General features: G+C 41.3%; 1 protein-coding gene across 2 annotated transcripts; it reads right to left on the bottom strand.

Moving 5' to 3' along the window:
• Window positions 1–1,912: 1,912 nt before the first annotated feature.
• tmem254 (transmembrane protein 254) lies at window positions 1,913–10,457 on the bottom strand. Of its 2 annotated transcripts, none has more exons than XM_006630885.3 (4): window positions 10,298–10,457; window positions 6,836–6,939; window positions 6,323–6,382; window positions 1,913–3,528 (listed from the first exon to the last, which is right to left on the bottom strand). In XM_006630885.3, the coding sequence occupies exons 1-4, from the start codon at window positions 10,382–10,384 to the stop codon at window positions 3,405–3,407; spliced, it is 375 nt and encodes a 124-aa protein (XP_006630948.3). In that variant the 5' UTR covers window positions 10,385–10,457; the 3' UTR covers window positions 1,913–3,404. The 2 variants fall into 2 exon arrangements, with proteins under 2 accessions (XP_006630948.3, XP_015203376.2); XM_015347890.2 differs by lacking the exon at window positions 10,298–10,457 and adding an exon at window positions 8,877–9,650.
• Window positions 10,458–18,782: the final 8,325 nt, after the last annotated feature.

Raw genomic sequence — 18,782 nt, 5'->3', positions numbered from 1 at the left:
TTAGTGTATGCAGGTTCTCTTAATATTGCAACAGCACTTACTAATGTGTCAAGAATATTGAACTTTTATTGACTGTTCAGCAAATAATTTGTTCAACCAGAAAAGTCTGAGCTAAGACTGAAAATCTGAAACAAGCTGTTGTTTTCACTAATTCACAATTGCTGATTATTTTACACGGACAAAGTGAATCTTGCTTTGCAGGGGATACAGGCTTTAGTTTTGTTATTAAAATGAGTCTGTTATGGCAGCACAGTGCTGCCTGTTATTGCTTGGGTCCTGGGTGCCCAGATAGGCAGCAATACTACCCATTACACCACTGTGCTGCCAGAACAGACTCATTTTAATAACAAAACTAAAGCCTGGATCCAGACCCGGGGTGCTATTTGCATGGAGTTTGTGTGTTGTCCCTGTTCATGTGGATTTCATCTGGTCCATAGTGATACTGATAGGTTAATTGGCTTCTGATGTGAGTGTGTGCTTGTGTCTGCATTTGCTCTGTGATGGACTGCAATCCAGAGTGTCCCTGGCATGAGCCTGTTGCATGCTGGGATAGTTTCCAGTTCTCCGTGAGCCTGAATTGGCAGAACTTAGAACACGGACGGATGGAAGTCCGCTCTGCTTTTGTCTCAGAAAAGCCTCCTATCCTATCTGTAGAGCTGAGGTGCCCCCCTCCCACCGCCCACCAGGGTTCCATCGTCAGCACTGATCTTCTTATCCTGAGCGCTGGAGAGAGAGTGAGGGCGGAGATGAAAGTGTTAGCTCAGTGTTCAAGATAACAGCCTCTTGATTAACGATAGGAGACAGTGCTGCAGCAGACTCGGGTGATTAGGGCCAGATAATTCCCTAAGTTCATTAGCAAAGGACAGGCTGACCCTGTCTGTCTGATGGCCCTTGTCCAGCAGTAAGTACTCCCTTTAGCAACAGGCACTTCTCACTTACACTCCATTACTTTCCAACTTTCCTACTGACATGGGACGAATAATGGAGTGTATACAAATGAAATACCATTAATCCAGGCAGTAATATGCACTGATCCTGGCTGTTGAAACAAATGCAGTTGACCAAAATATTTATCAAAAAATAGAATTTCTCTGTTGTCTGCTGCCTCGCTTCCTCTCTCCCAAAAAGCTAATTTCCTCTCAGCATGTATACAGACTAAAAGGAAAGTTTCAGATAAATCCAAGCTCCTTTTCTATGCTTTTCTAGTGGACAAATGTTTCTGGGCAATAGCAGAGTCTTTTCTTCTTAATGTAGCTAGTCTTATTATACAGCTGTTGGGCTTATTTATGGAAGATGCAAAAATGGAAACATCCTCCTTTCCTTACCACTTGTGTTGCAGAAAAAGCACTGTGGGTAACGGGGACACTAAGCTTGTTTCACACGACAGTGGTGGTAGGTTAAGGAAAAGCAAAACCAGTGCTTCCTGATTAAATAATCAATCTGAGAAATGGAGGAAATGTGGTCACTGAACCAACCTATCTATCCGACACACCTTGACAAACAGTGTCCTAATGAGCATTATAAAGAGAACCTAACAAGTATATAATGAGCACTCCTGTCCACTGCCCTTCACATGTCTAATACACTCTTTAGCCTGCTGCATCAGACCCTAAATGATGATAAAGAGCAAGCCACTTGATACTGTTTTGTATCTGCATCTGCTCCTTCATGTCTAATGCTGTGTTGCACACGTAATCTCTGCTTTAAGACTGCTCATTTTAAAACAATAGGGTTCTGTTTTGTTGCCATCACAAACAATTTTGTACTGGTATTAATTGCCATTTTACATACTACCTGTCAGATATAGTTGTATGTGTACTGGCACCTAATTCAGTTCTGTGGCATAGTTAGATTATGATACCGCAATCAGACAATCAGGCAAGAGATTTAAGAACACAATTAGAGGCTAAGAGAAAGTCTAATCACTCTTTATTAAAGAATTAAAGGGAAAAGCAGGTATGTATCCTTCATATAGCAGGGTAAGCGCATGTACACAGTCAGCTGTATTTATCTAAGAACAGTGCAGGCCTTAACAAGCCCCAAGAAACAAAGTTTCTTTGACATTTTGAAACTCAGTACTGGAGCACGGTACATTGAGGTGGATTTTGTGTGAGCAGAGACCATACAGCAGCAACAACACAGCTGGATCTAGCCCACTCCTCTTCTGTTCTTTTAAGCTTTTGAAATTTTTTGGAATGTTGAATGCTTCACTTTTTATTTCTAGTGTTTCTCTGTTGCCATTCCTCTTGTCTTTCGAACCGTAATCAAAATGTATTAAAAGATCCTTATTAACAGCAAAAGGAATTCAAGTATTTCTGTGAAAAGCTCAAGTCAGATTTCACTCTTTGTGTGGCTCCTCATTTTTAGAACTTAAATATGGTCTTCAGAGTTCCATATGTTTTACTGCCAAATATAGCATAAAACAAATATTAAAAGCGTAATATATGTGCAATTGCAGCAGTGTTTTTACTTTAGAGTTAAGTAATTTGCTAGTACAGGAATCAATGCTACTTTTTTTAGGCATCATAAGCATTAAAAAAGCTCCTTCCAAGATTTTGAAGAAAACTGTCTTATTACATCATCTTGTTGGAATGTGTTAAAAGGCAGTTAGAACAAGAAAAACTCCATTATAACTGCCACACCTGGAGCGGGAAACAGCATGAGTGCGCCCTCGTTTGGGGTGAAGAGTGCTTTTAAAAATCACCGCAATGCACATATCATTCAGAAGCACACAACTCGCTCACAGGCTTTGACTGCAGTGAAATTTACTGTCCAGTTCCAAGTTTCTTTTCATTGCATTTTCAGATATTAGGGGAAAAAACTAAGACTTCAGGGTTTTTTTTAAATGCAACTTGGAAGGCCGAAGTTTTTTTTTTGCAACATGAAAGATGTTAATTTTTTTGTTTTCCTTGAATGTCCTATTTCATTTTGTAGTGGTGCAGCACCAAACATATGGGAATGTGCTCCTGCATGCTTTCATTACACTATTTTTTAGAATTATAGGATATATCTGGACTGGAAAGGAAGAAAGGACTGGTTCTTTAAAGGTGACACCTATTTGCAATAGAGGTCATTTCAATGTCGAAACCTAATGTGCAATCAATCCCATCATGCACAGCAGGGACATGCGTGCATTCAAGGATCCAAAGGGCTCTTGTTCATTTCAAAAGAGGCAAATTTGCTGACTTTTGGAAATCTTCAATCCAGCCAATCCCATCTCCCAACCCTCTCGGGGGCTAAACCCTACACATCCCTCCATTATCAGCAAGCAACTTATTCCTGGTAAGACAGAGCGGCCCAGAGCCGTTCGACTCACGCTACCAGAAACAGAGAGGTGAGTGAATGTCCTGCCAGGCTGCTCTCCGGTACGAGGGGATGAAGGTTAGGCCCAGGTGTAGTCGTCCTTATTGTCTTTTGGGTCGGGAGTCAGGCTTGTACTTCAGCAAGAGGGACAAGGAGAACATTCCGAACAGGAAGGTCTGGAAACACCACAAGAAGCGGGCCAGCCAGCTGTCCACCCCTTTGTCGCTGCAAAAAGACGTACAGACACTGTGACGAACAGGCAGTGGGGTGGCCACACAGGTAGCCGACGGACAGATATCTGGCCTGAAACACTGGACCCATAAAAGATGACACAGTAGATTCAATAAGACCCCCTGGCAGGAGTCCATGCTATACATCACACACAAAAATTACAGATGCACACAATAATAAGCACACTGTCACTATTCCAAAGCTTAAAATGATCTCCAAACAAACTTGAACACACACAGACTGAAAAACACAACAAAAAGAAGTGAAATCCTATGCAGAAGCTGACATAAATAATACCCCTATTTATAGCTTTAATCATATCGCAGACATCCCCCTAAATTAGGTTGTGCATCCATAATTAAAGTTGTGTCCAATATTCTCTATTGCCCTCTTCTGGCGTCTGCTGGTAGCAGCGTCTCCAGATGCAAGCCACACAGCTCTGAAAGCACAATAGTACGTGACCTTGCAGAGGTGACCTGTAAACCTGTTATATCATGTCTATTCCACAATGTAGAATACATTACAAGACAACAGCCATAGTTTCTACAATGCTTTATGATTACATTATATTTATCAACACAAGTAGCACCCTTATACGGCCAGATACACAGATACTTGAGTATATAAGGCATATGTGGCAAGATATACAGGCCCTCACAGACTACAAGAGGAAGAACATCTGTGCACCTGCCCACGATGCCTCCCTGCCTAACGAGCTCAACACCTCCTATGCTCGGTTTGAAGCCAATAACACAGAACTAGTCATCAGAACTGCACCCTCCGCAGCTGACCAACTGCTCTCGCTGTCTGCAGATGAGGTGAGGAGATCTCTGCTAGAAGTGAACACACGCAAGGCTGCAGGACCCAACGGCATAACCAGTCGCGTCCTCAGAGCCTGCGCCAATCAACTGGCAGGTGTATTCACAGACATTTTCACCATGTCTCTAGCCCAAGCCGCAGTCCCCACCTGCTTCAAGACAACCACCATCATCCCAATACCAAAGAAAACCACAGCGACATGTCTTAATGACTATCGACTAGTGGCACTAACACCTGTCATCATGAAGTGCTTCGAGAGGCTGGTCATGAAGCACATTAAAGACACCACTCCAAACACAGTGGACCCGTACCAGTTTGCCTACCGGTCCAACAGATTCACAGATGACACAATCTCCATTGCCACACACACGGCCCTATCCCATCTGGACAAAAAGAACACATACACAAGACTACTATTCATCGACTTCAGCTCAGCTTTTAACACTATCATCCCAGAGAAACTAGTCAAGAAACTCAGTGCACTGGGTCTCAACACCACCCTCTGCAACTGGATTTGAGACTTTCTGACAGGCAGACCTCAGGCTGTCAGGCTTGGAAAGCACACCTCTGGCACACTAACTCTGAGCACTGGGGTCCCCCAGGGGTGTGTGCTTTGTCCATTGCTCTACTCCCTCTATACCCATGACTGTAAGGCAAAACACAACACCAACTCCATCATCAAGTTTGCCGATGACACCACAGTTGTAGGTCTGATCACAGACAATGATGAGAGGGCCTACAGGGAAGAGGTCAATCTCCTTACAATGTGGTGTGATGACAACAACCTCACTCTCAACATCAGCAAAACCAAGGAACTGACCGTTGATTTCAGGAAACTGCAAACCGGACATGCCCCTATCCACATCAACGGGACTGAAGTGGAAAGGGTCAGTAACTTGAAATTCCTTGGAGTCCATATCACCGAGGACCTCACATGGTCTCTCAACACCACCTGTCTGATCAAGAAAGCGCAACAGCGCCTGTACTTCCTAAGATGGTTGAAGAAGGCTAAGATATGTCCCCAGATCCTCACTAACTTTTACAGATGCACTACAGAAAGCACACTGACAGGCTGCATCACAGTGTGGTATGGCAACTGCAGTGCTGCTGACCGCAAAGCCCTACAGCGGGTGGTGAAAATTGCCCAGTCCATCACTGTGGTTGCCCTCCCATCTATACAGGACATTTATGACAGACGGTGCTTAAGGAAAGCACTAAACATCATCAAAGACCTGACACACCCCAGCTACAGACTTTATGATCTGCTACCATCTGGAAAATGGTACCGGAGCATTCGGGCCCGGACTACCAGACTCGGGGACAGTTTTTACCCCTGCACTATCAAACTATTAAACTCCCAGCCTCTCTCACTCTCACCTCACCTCTCACCTATGATCTGAACCTCACAGTGCCTTCTTTCTTTCTTTCTTACCAAAAACCCAAACACACATTGAAAATCTACCTCTACCATACATGTCAAAAGCTCACTCTCCATAATTTCTATCCCTTTATTTCATTCTGTTGATGCATGTTTTTGCACATAACCTGTTACCTTTTTGTTGTTTTGCACATTGCCTGTTGTTGTTTTTGCACACTGCCTGTTGTCTCTGTCTTTCTTTTGATATACAATTGTATTGTTGTTGTTTTTTTCTTTGTACTACTTATGTCCGAGAGCTAGCTAAATAGCATTTTGTTATACCATATACCTGTATATGAGTATAATGACAATAGACTTGAACTTGAACTTGAATAAATGAACAGTAAATGTTTGGAAACGATGTAAGGATAGGAGTTATGAAGTATAATGTGATGTACCCTGATGTAAGACCAGCAATGACTACCGCTGTCCCATTAAAACTGTCAGCAACAGTTTAGTGTGAATGTGTCTCCAGCCTATTGTTTTGTGGAGTTTCTGGACATTCTTACAGAATTTACAGTATTCAGACTAGTAGAAGAAACATGTTATTACCTGCACACTTTCACACTGTAAATGGCTTCAGACACATGAATTGACCAAGCTAGCCACCACCTGCAAAACACAGCACACTACAATGAGTCACAAACACATAGGCACTTCTAAGAAGTAAGAAATAAAAAATAACCAGTGTATGCCACAATATCACCATCATTATCATTTCTTCGATCTAAGGTGGAGGGATCTGCATAACACAAGGGAACTGCTACCTCACAGCTCCAGGACTTACAGTAGGTTTGATTCTATCTGTGTGGAGTTTGCATGTTCTCTCCAATTCCATGCAGCTTTTCTCCACTTTCCTCCCACAATCCAAAGACACGCAGACTAGGTGCACTAGTCACTTGTCCCTTAGCCTTGGAAAAGGTAAGTGGGGACTTCTCCAGTGATCCATCAATCCAGGAACTGCTAAGCATTCCATTTGACCCATTTAGATGGAGGAATGCAGAGGAAGTCTGAAGATAGAGAAAACACAGCCAAAGCAGGAAGAGAGTCCTCACAGACACTCACCCGTAATAGAGGACAGAGTAGTGATGGTCCACCATGTATTTGGAGAACATTCCCACAGGGCCTAGCTTCTCATAAGGGACATGCTCTGGCCAGAATACTGTCCACTGGAACAAAAGAAAAGCTGTGAGCTTCCCCACTGCCCTTACTGTATGGAACAGAACAGATAGATGCTCTCTACATCCAATCCCCAGGCAAATCCAGTTTTCCAACTGCCTCTTTCAAACCAATTTCCAGTTTTGTGGAATTGGAACTGGGAACCCGACTGAAGAAGGAATTGGAATTAGAATGACTCCAAAATTGGAATTTGACTCCAACCCTGACATCAGGTTAATGATGTAGCTCTACTTGCCAAAATCAGGAACGCACCCGATGAGAATTCTAGAGATTAAACCTAATCCAACGCAGTCCAGTTTCCCAGGTCCACAAATAGTCCAGGCTGCATTCAAATTCATCACGCAATGCCAGGGAAAAGCAATGAATCTGCCAAAGCAAATTTTACTGCTTTCCAGTCAGCGTTAGTAATTGCACACTCATAGCCCTTATTACAACCACCAACCTCATGTGATCTTCTGAAAAAAATTGCATTTGTAACGCTTGATTTTTCTAATCTCTATCTCTCTAATAAAATGCCAGTCTTCATAGGGATAAGTCTATTTTATGCAAAACTTTTTATATAAAATCTGTCCTTCAGGGAAATGTGATACTTGCCCCATGAACTCTAATTAATGCCATGTTTCACTTACAAATACCTTCAAAAGCTTACTAAAACACACGGTTTGATATGGAAGAGACACTGAGTCCAGTCTTGAGTAAACCCTTTAAATTTCAAGCCAAGTGATTTGGAAACTACCTCTCTAATTTTTCATCATCATTACAAACTTAATAAATTTATATGGCGCGATTAAACCATGTATTAACATTTCCCTTTTTATGCCTTATTAACTACCAGAATGGCTTCTTAAATGACTTCAGGGTTCGTATTAAGGAGTGAGAGAACAAACTGACTAACAAATTGCAAGTCTTGTCTCTGACTGCATACTGCACATATACTGTACAGTATTGCTGAAATAAACATCATTCACCAATTTTTACAATGACATTAGGTTTTTGAATCACAACTACAACAGGGTAACAAGAATTCCAGTGCATAGCGAGTCGATCCATTTCACGTTTAACTAGCTGCTCGTTTTGACACATAAACAGCGGTGCTTCACATGTTGTCAATTATGTTGTCCACAATCGGCAGTTAGATACTACTACATGAATGCTAAATTAAAAAGAAGTGGGGAAAAAAAGAATCAGACATTTGTGTTGAGGAATGGGAATGACATTGTCCCGTACACTGCTGAAGAGCTATTAGCAGGAATGTATTGCCCCAGGGAAGCACTAACTCTGATTTGTACCTGGGAATTAATGGGATTACTTCATTTACAATGTGTACGACTGCGAGCCTTTATCAAACCGGACCAAACATCTCGAATTAAACGAGGATTTATTTTTAGGCAAGGGAGCCCAATCAAACTGGATTGCTTCTCATCAACAGCTCCTGTGATTCAGATCACAATGCTGAAGGATCTTTTTTACCCTGACTCAGACAGAAACATTACCATGACTGGCGGGCAGCTGAACTTGACTGCAAATTTAAACTTAGATCAAAGAGCAGCCTCCGAGACAGATTATCAAGCCTTATTGTCTTGCAGCAGGCTTGGTTTGGAGTCAGGACAGCAGATTTGTGTTCTGATTAGCACCGGAATACAGTGATAATTCAAAGACGTCTTAGCAAAGGCAGACTACAGCTTTTTTTTTTTCCTGCCACGCTAATGATCCAACTTTAGTAACAAAAAGGTGAGAAGTCTTTAGCAGAACTGAGCTGCAGCAGCTTCCTGTCCTGTCGAAGGCAGAGCGGTGCTACTGCAGGAATACAGCTTTACAGCAAACAAAAATGAAGGAACTTTCCTTTGTTTCATCGTGGCCATGCTGTAGTGCAGAAGAAGCGGACTGGACCCCCGTAGACCAATTTAAATTCTCTCCCTGTACTCACGGTGAACATGCCACACAAGAAAGTGATGAGGACCATCCAGTGAAGACGTGTCCTCCTGAAAAAGGCCCGGTTTCCGACAGCTTCCATTTCCCCCGACTTCTGTGTGTCCTGACTGCTTGCCTATCAATTTCTCCGTAGCTTCGGCTGGCTCTGGAAAAGCCTGTCATATGTATTCCAGGGGAGAAGGCAGCCCCTGTCACGAGATCACCAAGGCCTAATGGTCATGCTGCCGAAATGGGGATATAATGCGCGCTCCTATTCAGAGCTTCCATTCATGATCCGTATAGATACACTTTAATTGCCCCGAAGGAAGGCTAAGACCAACATTTCATGTAAATCATACAGGCCGGTTCATTAGCATGAAATGTGTTTGGGAGCATCTGTCTTTATGGCTGTCTGGTCTCTCACACGTTTTCTCTGCGTCTGACTCTTGCTGCACATGTCTGCAATATACATCGTCTGTGTGGGTGTCTGCAGCTGAAACAATGGGTGTGCAGTGTGGAAATCACCCCGGTGTAGGATTATCTACAATCCGCATTGTTTTAAGAAGGCTCCTTTGGAAGGTTTGTAGTAACAGATAAGGTTCAGATAGTGGCGCACTTCGACTTTTCAGAGTCATGGTTGCATAATTTAAAGAGCTGCCTTACTTGAATCCCATGTCCCTTTCGCATTCAATGCACAAGAATCCATCTCTCATGTTCTTTTTTTAGAACTGATACCGGGCATTTTATCCAAACATACAGCGTAATGCAGTAATAATACTGTATAGCAATACTGGGATCTCCAGTTTATTGTTAACACCGCATCAGTATTTATAAAGGCACAACGTTTATTAAAACTATATCCCAATTATAGCCGTCACACCCAGTAATCAGTTCAGAGATTTTCCTGAATTCAAACCAACTCTAAGAGAACAAAGCTTTCTACAGGGTAGTTTCGTAGACCTCAAAATACTAATCCTGAACTATTTAGGAATATTGCTAATGGCGGTCTGTGAAACTACCCCCAAGAAAGCCTTGTTCTCTTAATTATTTGGGGTTTACTAAAATCCCCATTCCGACGGAAAAGTAATTTTAGGGTCTGCGAAACCACTGACAACACGTGGCCGCGTTTAACCTGAATACTTAGTTTTATACACAGAAAGGGGAAGAAGCTATGGCTGTATACTGAAATTCAAATAAACATTTCACTGCATTTACTAATTAGAAATCTTGCAATCGTTGGTTAAGAATGAGTGTCACAGCTACAATTACGAATTTATGTCTATTACTAGTACCAATAATTATTTTAATCTAGAGAGTTAAAAATGACTACTATAGCATCACGGGTTGTCCGGACCTTGTTTCTGGTTACACAATTCATTTCTCGTAAAGAAGTTAGTCAGGCTCGTTTCTTTCTGTGAATTACTGTGAGAAACTAACCGTGTAATACCCCATAGATAATGTGACTGTTATTATCCAGAAGAGACTGGTTCTCCTGAAATACATGCAGCCATCAGACCGGGCCATGTCGTCTTTCCGGGAATGTGTATTCCTCCTTAACCCGAAATCACAATCCTTTTTACAGGGGCCGATTCAATGGTTGCTCTGATCACTTCCTACGGAAACGGGAGTTCACCCTATTCGCTTGAGAAGCGACCCCTAGTGCTGATAGGATATCTTCAGGCATATCGCATTTAAAAATTCTAGCACTGCAATAAATGTTGTATGTGTATTTTACTGTTCTTACTGTAGGCTAAGCCTACGAAGATTTTGGAAGTCATTTTATTAATGCCTCTGATATTATCTTATACTAAGTATCATGAACTGTACAGTACGTTGCAACGTATAGTTGTGGGTTCAAATATTAATGACGTCCTGTTGCATGCATAGCGCTGTCGCGGTATAATACTAATGCAACAAAGTCATAAATTATTTTTAAGATATATTTTTACATAATTCTGATAACCTGAGACATAAAAAAACAAAACAGTGTTAAATATTTGAATTTAAGGGAAGGAAAATGCGTTTGTTAACAGCTCCTTTTGTACAAATAGGTTACGTGCATTATGGTAATCGGATGTGTTCAGGCTGCGTTTCGAATGCAAACAATTGGTTTGGGCCAGAGCACGCGTCGTCCCCAGTGAGCAATTGGAACATTTCACACCTCATCTAATGGGGTGGCTGGAATTCTGCTAACTGATGGCATTTGGCGGGGAGAAAGCATTTTGCAGCAGCTGCAAATGTGTTTTAATCGCGAGAATCAAAAAAATGTGTGGAATGCAGACTAATTCCGGGAGGATGTGCAGGATTGAGTTATTTTAATTTTAATCGCACACCGTATCAATATGTAAGAATTCCAGTGAAACATATGGACTACAGAGAGCTTTGCCTTTTAAGTTGTAATTTGCACAAAATTATGTTTTACACTGCTCCCCTGAATTTAAAAAAGGTACGATGTTCAGAATAGAATACAATTAAATCTATTGCCATATAAAGTTGTATGCAATTGTTTAGGTATGGGTAACATTAACTGTATTGTTGTGAAAGGGTACTTCAAACCACGAGTTTGCCTACAGCGGCGTCTCCATCGCCTTCTAAAGACGTTCCGTCTAGGCTGTTTGGGGTCTCTAACGTGCCCCGCTGTGCTTGGGTACATCTTGCGAAGGACTGGCGTCCAGTCCAGGATTGTATTCCTGCGTGGCACCTTGTTATTCAAACATGAGCAGCGACGCTTTCTAGAATTAACGGCTCTCCTTTGATGGTTGGGTGCGTGGATGAATGGATCAATTATTCCCCAGGGCTGTTAGTACTCGTTGCTGCTAACTTATCAGAAAAACAAAACAACAGATTAGGGTTGTATGATAATGTTTACGAAAAAGAAAAAAAATGCACGTAATAAAGGTTATTGAATTCTAGAAAACTTGGAAACAACTATAAACAAAAAATATTTATGAAAGAATTGATAAATTCATGAAAGTCGTGAAAGTCTTCCCATTAGCTTTTATTTCTCTTCCGACCCTTTAACACTAGACTAACCTAATTCTAAAATGATTAACACTGTCCCATGGGCCAGGGGAGACGTCGAGTTCTGAATGGACAGCGCAGCTCACTGAAGTAGTCTACGAGCAGTACCTTGGAAAGCTACTTTTAAAAAGTACATTTCGGTTACAAACTACTTGTGCAAGGCGCTATAAAAAAAATCGGTTACAGTGGTCGATTCAATATATGTGGATAGTTGCTATGTAAATAATACCGATTGACACATTACCTCTTACAGACAATGCTCCTCAACGTTTCGAATAGAATCCACTAAATTTCTAAAAGCAACATGCCCTTACACTGTCCAAATCTTTATCGCGTCTTTGGATACGAGGCTGTTTCATAACAAGACGGATTCTTGAGCAGCACGTGTACCATTACACATAAGACATATTCTTTTTGTCTTTTTGTAAGAAACTGAAATCAGTTCTGACTTTTCGATTTTTAATGATTCATACATACTGATACTGAATGATACTGACTTTTAAAACTTTTTTGCTCAAATGCAGTTATTGCTCGTTATTTTGTTTAAAATTCCAAACACATTTCAACGTCACACGGAGGGATCCTGTTTTCCACAACTGCGTCGATAGAAGTTTACCTTTCATGTTTTACACTCGCGTGAAGAGGAGTGTAAGTCAGCACATAAAGGCAGATCCCTTTTTAGTTTTTAGATCATATGTTGTTCAAATTTTCTTACATATTGTAATGAGCACAATGATAAATCAAGAACTCCTCCCTTCTCCCCAAGTGCTTATTAATGTAGAAATACGGTTGGATTTCGGTAGATCAATTGTAACATAAATAGCATATTTCTTCTGACCAGGCTTTGATCTACGCCATCTGTTAATGGTTGTAATTGCGTGGTAGAGAGTCAGTTGCATTACTACGAAAGAGCGTGCTTTGGAGGTGTTAACGATCTACAACATTCCTTCTGGAAGGCTTTGCGAAGTGTTCCGATGGTTAAAATTCCACAGATACGGGTGTCTTTTTCGCACGTGGTTCGTTTCTAAAATCGTAATGAAACGCTCGTACGAGGAAGACAGTTTTGAGAACATTGCGAAATGATTGCAGTGGGTACTAAAACAATATATGAGATAATGTCAGATGTGCTTTGTCTCTGTGGGAAATATTTCAATTAGATTGTTAGATGGGATTCTCGGTGCTCAAGCCAGGGAACATTTCTTTAGATAGTGGAAAATAAAGGGGGTGTATGTGACACACTTACTCTATAAATGAGTTTTGGGAGACAAAAACAATGCTAAATCTGGGTAGCAGATCTAATGCAAAAACAATTCTGATGCAAAAAAGGCGCTGAACTGATTTAGATATGGGCCGTAAAAGCTCTGCGTTAAGAATGAGCTCTGAGGTACCTAACTGCATGACATCCAGATTTCAGCACTAAAATACTATCATGAAATCACCATGATGACCAGGTAACTTGCAAATGGGCTCTGTACCTTTGTGTTACCAATGTAATGGTCTGGCAGATAGGCTGTAAATACTATATTTGTTCTTCAAAAAGAGAAAGTTATTTATTTTGACATTGGAATAATGGGGGGGAAAGGGTTTAATTTAGACCAAGTTTGTCCTCTGCAAAGGCCCTACCTGCTCCAGCCTGGTGTGGAGCCATTGCTGTGCTAGCCTGGGCAAGTCTACCTTCAGGACTGGGAGACAAAGTGGCTCCAGAAGGTTTCACACATTACTCTCTAATCCCTTGTCCTGGCATATATTGATAAGAGCTAAATTAACCTCAATGTTTCTACTGTTTTTACTCCTTGAATTGTCTAACCCCTATCTTTTATTTTCTATTGAAAAGAGAGAACAGAGCCCGTGGAAAGTACAAAATTCACACATCTCTCCTCGACTGCAATGCCGCCTGTTCAATAATCTGGCAATTATTGCCACACGGCAATAGCAAATACTTGCGCCCCTATTAAATTTGATTAAACTATCTGTTCTAACAATTTACCAGTGATAGCACGGACAATCTAAATTGATAACAAAAGCAAAATAAGAAACTGATTTTTAACTTAGCGACAAGTATGTATGCATTTTCAATTGAAAGGAATGATAATCAAAAAATGATTCTGAAAGCAGCATTGAAGTCAGCAAATTCTATGCGTTATCTTTTGTATTAATACACAAGAATAATAATTACTTGTTGAATTCAATGCTGTTTTCAGAATAGTTTTTTGGGGTATTTAAAATATTATACTACAGTGCTGTTTGTTGTAATTATAGTTGTTTTTTTGTGACTTTGGAAGACTTCAGAGATTCCAATTTAAGTTGCAACTAAAATGTTTTACAATTCTTCCTATTTCAAATTACCAATAACTCATTTTCTCTCTGAAATAGTATTTCTGTGCATCCATCATTGCAACTTTTTAAAGAAACCTTTTGGTCCCGGATCAAATCTTACAAACTGAAACGCAACAATACAGAAATATAGAACATACAAAGATTATCATCACAAAATGTTTTCTCTGATGGAAATAATGGTTCTTTTGGGACACAGTTTAATCCAGACTTGTGTATAAATTGTAGTGATGAATCGGAAAGCATTGATTTGGGAATATATTTCACATTCTTCTAAAACTGTGCCTGTATACAGTATGTGTTGTTTTGATGTTCTTCTACTTCACAGTGGTTTAATCAGTATTTTTCTGGTGTCTGCTGTTTGTAATACCGGCTTTTTAAAGTTTAAGGTATAAAAGTTTTTATTCCTTCTTGGGATGCTTGCTTCTGTAAACTTGTAACAGTAACAGCAGTGCAGTTTTTTCTGCTATTTTACTGGTGGCTATGGTTTTGTCATTTTGTCAGGTTTTGAAGCAAAAAGGTTTAAGAATTTATTTCTGTGCTTTTGTATGCAAAATCCCATAATGACCTTTATTATAGCACCTACAATATATATGTTAAGCAAACTATGAGGAACTGAATAAACAACTAGCTTGTACAGGTTGCTAAATCAGCAGTTCTAAATGTTTATTGCTGGACTTGACCCTGAAGCCACAGAACACATCTGAATAATAAAGACCTCAGAAATGCAAAAATGTAAAAGATAATTTTCAAAGTATTTTATTCTTAATTGTGATTTCTTAAAACTGAAGGAGTCCATTCTTAGGGGTACAATTTAAAAAGAGCATTCTAAATGTAGTTTATTTTTAAGTAACGTCTGAAGCATTTCTTTTTCATGTATGTGACATTACATCTGCGTCTGAGCTTGTAATTTCTTCTTTGAAAGGGAGGTGTGGATTCAGGATGGTACACCAGCCAGGTGTGATCTTACCTCCTACCTCCTGCCCTTCAAACAGCCATTTCAACAATAAGCACTTATCTGGGGTCTTTACTTGGGCGGGCGGTGGGGGGGGGGCTGGTCTGTTGGTGGCTGGATATAAAGGGAGGTGACTGGGTCTTCGAGGCCCAGAACACCTTGGACCTCAGACAGAGAATCATCTGTCTCCAGACTACGTGCCTTTCCTGAAGAGACTCTGCTGAAGCTGACAACATGTGGAAGGAGTCTGTCTCCTGCCTTGGTGAGTTATTGATGGAGATCTAAAGGGGATGTCCAGCAGCCATTAACCTGCATAGTTATTTTTAACACATGGGTCTGTAACAGGGAAAAGGGTACCTATGTCAATGTCTCTGGTGATATTTTAATTTATCTTTTGTTGCAATTGCCATTTCATGATATACTGCAGAACTGCATTATATACTGCAATTCTTCTTGGAAATATGTAAAAGCATACCTAAATTTATAAGCCACCTAAATTTAAGAAAGTAAAAACAGTTAACAAAAGTGAAGGCCATGCATCTTGTTTAGGCTATGGCAGCTTAGTGATGTGTCAATGTTAGTGCAAATCTTAAAAGAGATTTTGAAAGAATTTGATACAATCTTAAAAGAATTAGCTTTTTAAAAACTTAGTTAAAGATATCACTTAAATATTTAAAAAAGTTGTCTCTACAAGTTCATGAATGCGAAGCGACATCTTGTTTCTAAAGAAACCGCCAAGCTTAACAATCAGCTGTTATCTAATTAATCTAAATGGATGACTTACATTAATCAGTACATGAAATGATTGAACAAATTAAATTCAGAGCTTAGTGGGATGTCTGTTTCATTGTTCCTTGTTTAAAGTCTGGCGTTTTTTTTATCACGAAGTAAACTAGCTTAGTATCAGAGAACAATATCACATTTTCTCCAGTCTGCAGTGCCAGTCTGACCCAGTTCTCTCTGGTGTTGTATTGTTTCAGATGTCTCCTGTCAAGGAAATGTGGATGCCCAGAAATCCAGAGGTGCCTCCCGTAGGAAGAGAACTTGTTTTTCCAAAGATCATGTGGAGCTGCTCAGGGCCGCCTTTGAGAGAGACCCCTACCCAGGAATTACCTTGAGGGAACGCCTGGCAGAGGTCACTGGCCTGCAGGAGTCCCGCATACAGGTACACACTCTTTCTTCGGCACTGACTTTAAAATCACGTCACGGTTTAAAGTGCTGTAGCGAGCTTCTCCTGAGGTATCTTATAAATATTTGACTTCTTTGTGAAACGCACGTTACAGCTCATTGACCATGAGCTCTCCCCACTTAAACTGTGTGTTGTTTGCTTCTTTTCATTATGTTATCACAAGATAAAGCAAGTGCAGTGACGCGTTATCTATCTTGTGAAACAATGGCTAAACAACGATAGCAAAAAAAAAGGTTAATCATAGAGCAAATCATATCCCTGCAGGCGTTCCTGCTTGCGAACGTCTTTCATTTGGGCCTTTTCTTAGCGGTCTCAGAAATAGTGACTAAAACGCAGATGGGCCACTAACATGAATGATGGAAGAAACAAACATCACATTTTTTTTCCTTCTGTGCCTTTCCAGGTGTGGTTTCAGAACCGGAGAGCCAGGACCCTGAAGGGAAAGAGCAACCGGAAGACTGCGGGGAGCTCAAAGTCAGTGTCTCCCCAGGCCAGCCCTCAGACCTCCCTCGCACAAACACCTCCTCTGTCGCTGACGCCCACCCAGCCACACTCGGGGTTGCGGCAGGGACTGGGACAGGATGCCAGTGCCCTGCACTCCTCCTCTGTGCCACCTGCCTCCTTGTACCCAGGCTGCCTGAAGATGGAGCAGGATTGCTTTTACAGTCGCTTTCCTGCCTGTCGTGTCGGCGGATCCAAGGACCTGCAATCGCCCAGGGACACGAGCCACTACCTTTCTGCCCTGGGACACGGGCAAAGCAGAGTTCAGGGCACCATCCCCAGCCCCCCCACGACATGCCTGGGGTACCAGCATGTGTCAGGGGACAGGGGAGCTCTGGCTTCCCTGACACCTCCCGATTACCTTTCCTCCTCCTCTCCCATGGATGTTACCAACTACAGCCTAGGCCATGGGCCAGCCACCACCTTCTCCCCTCAGCCTGAGCACATGTCTGTCTTTGAACAGAAGGCAGGGGGGGCAGGCAGCCTGTCCCAGGCTGGTACTCCCTCTACAACAGGCCTGACCTGCTGGGACGGATTCCAGCAGTCCGCCCCTCCATCCACCCAGTGGCACCAGTTTGGAGGCACCTCGGAATATCAGGGAAGCATGCCTCAACAGCTGCCCCCTGTCCATTTTCCGCTCACAATGGGCCAGCACAATCTTCCAATGAGCAAGCCCCATCAGGAGGAGCCCAGCTCAGGGTCAGCGGGGATGTTTGGTCCCGTGGCTGCTGCTGGGCAGGATCTGGGCTATGACCAGCAAGCTCACACCCTGGAGGAGCTCTTGAGCGGACTGCAGTCAGAATGGTGGGAGACCAGCCAGGGGATGAGCCACTCTGCAGACATGCCCGTTTTCTGAGGGTGGAATTAATGAAGGACAGATGGTGGAAGGATTGTGATCCCAATCGGATTTCTCTCCGTTACTGTGCAATATAATGGAATGTTACTATGCAATATTATGGAGGGTTATTGTGCAATATTTTGGAATGGTACTGTGCAATATTTTGGAATGTTACTGTGCAATATTAAATGTAGTATTATAATTCTTTGTAAGAGCTGGTATCCAGTCCTGCTCAAGCAGGAGTATACGGCTCTAAGGCTCAGGGATAGCAGAATTGTAATGGTGCAAATTTTAGAAAGTCTACATTATTCTGTGCTTTTTACCATGTTAATTATTTTCAGTGGAAAACTGTTTTTATTGCTGCACTTGTATTTAATTAAATAAAGTCTTTTTTCACAAAATACATACTTATCAACTGTTTCTAAATATATGTTGTCTATTGGAATTGGCTAGAGTAATGAATCCATCTATGAATTGGCTTCATTACTCTGCTCTCATCCCCACTGATAGCTGGTGTGTGGTGAGCGTTCTGGCGCACTATGGCTGCCGTCGCATCATCCAGGTGGGGCTGCACATTGGTGGTTGTGGAGGGGAGTTCCCATTACCCGTAGAGCGCTTTGAGTGGAGTGTCCAGAAAAGCCCTATATAAGTGTAAGCAATTATTATTATTATTTTCTAGATCCTGATAATACATAAGACAGTGTCCTCAAAACCGGGTTTTAATTTGTTTTAAAACTAATTTACTTCAATCGACTTATTTGAAAAATGTAATAAAAGTCAGAACCAAAATATAAAATAACATGAATTAATATAGACAGCTACCAAATCTTCGAACATATTGGAAAACACTGTCTTGTGATCCGTTTCAAATGGTATGTACAAAAGGATGCATAATAATATTACTGAAGACGATTATTATTAAATATTTTTAAATGCAAAATTATTTTTAATGTAACGAACTATTAACATTAAACTCTAAATTATTTCCAGAAATTTCATACACTTGCCGAACATGCGGAACTAATGTGTACATGCAAAAAAGATGTTTGTTTCTCACCGGAGAATGTCTGCGCAAGTACTTCCG

This window comes from Lepisosteus oculatus, chromosome 4 (genome assembly GCF_040954835.1).
Source record: "Lepisosteus oculatus isolate fLepOcu1 chromosome 4, fLepOcu1.hap2, whole genome shotgun sequence".
Taxonomy (NCBI): domain Eukaryota; kingdom Metazoa; phylum Chordata; class Actinopteri; order Semionotiformes; family Lepisosteidae; genus Lepisosteus; species Lepisosteus oculatus.
Note: the sequence above shows the minus strand (reverse complement) of the source record. Positions and strands in the feature narration are given on the sequence as shown.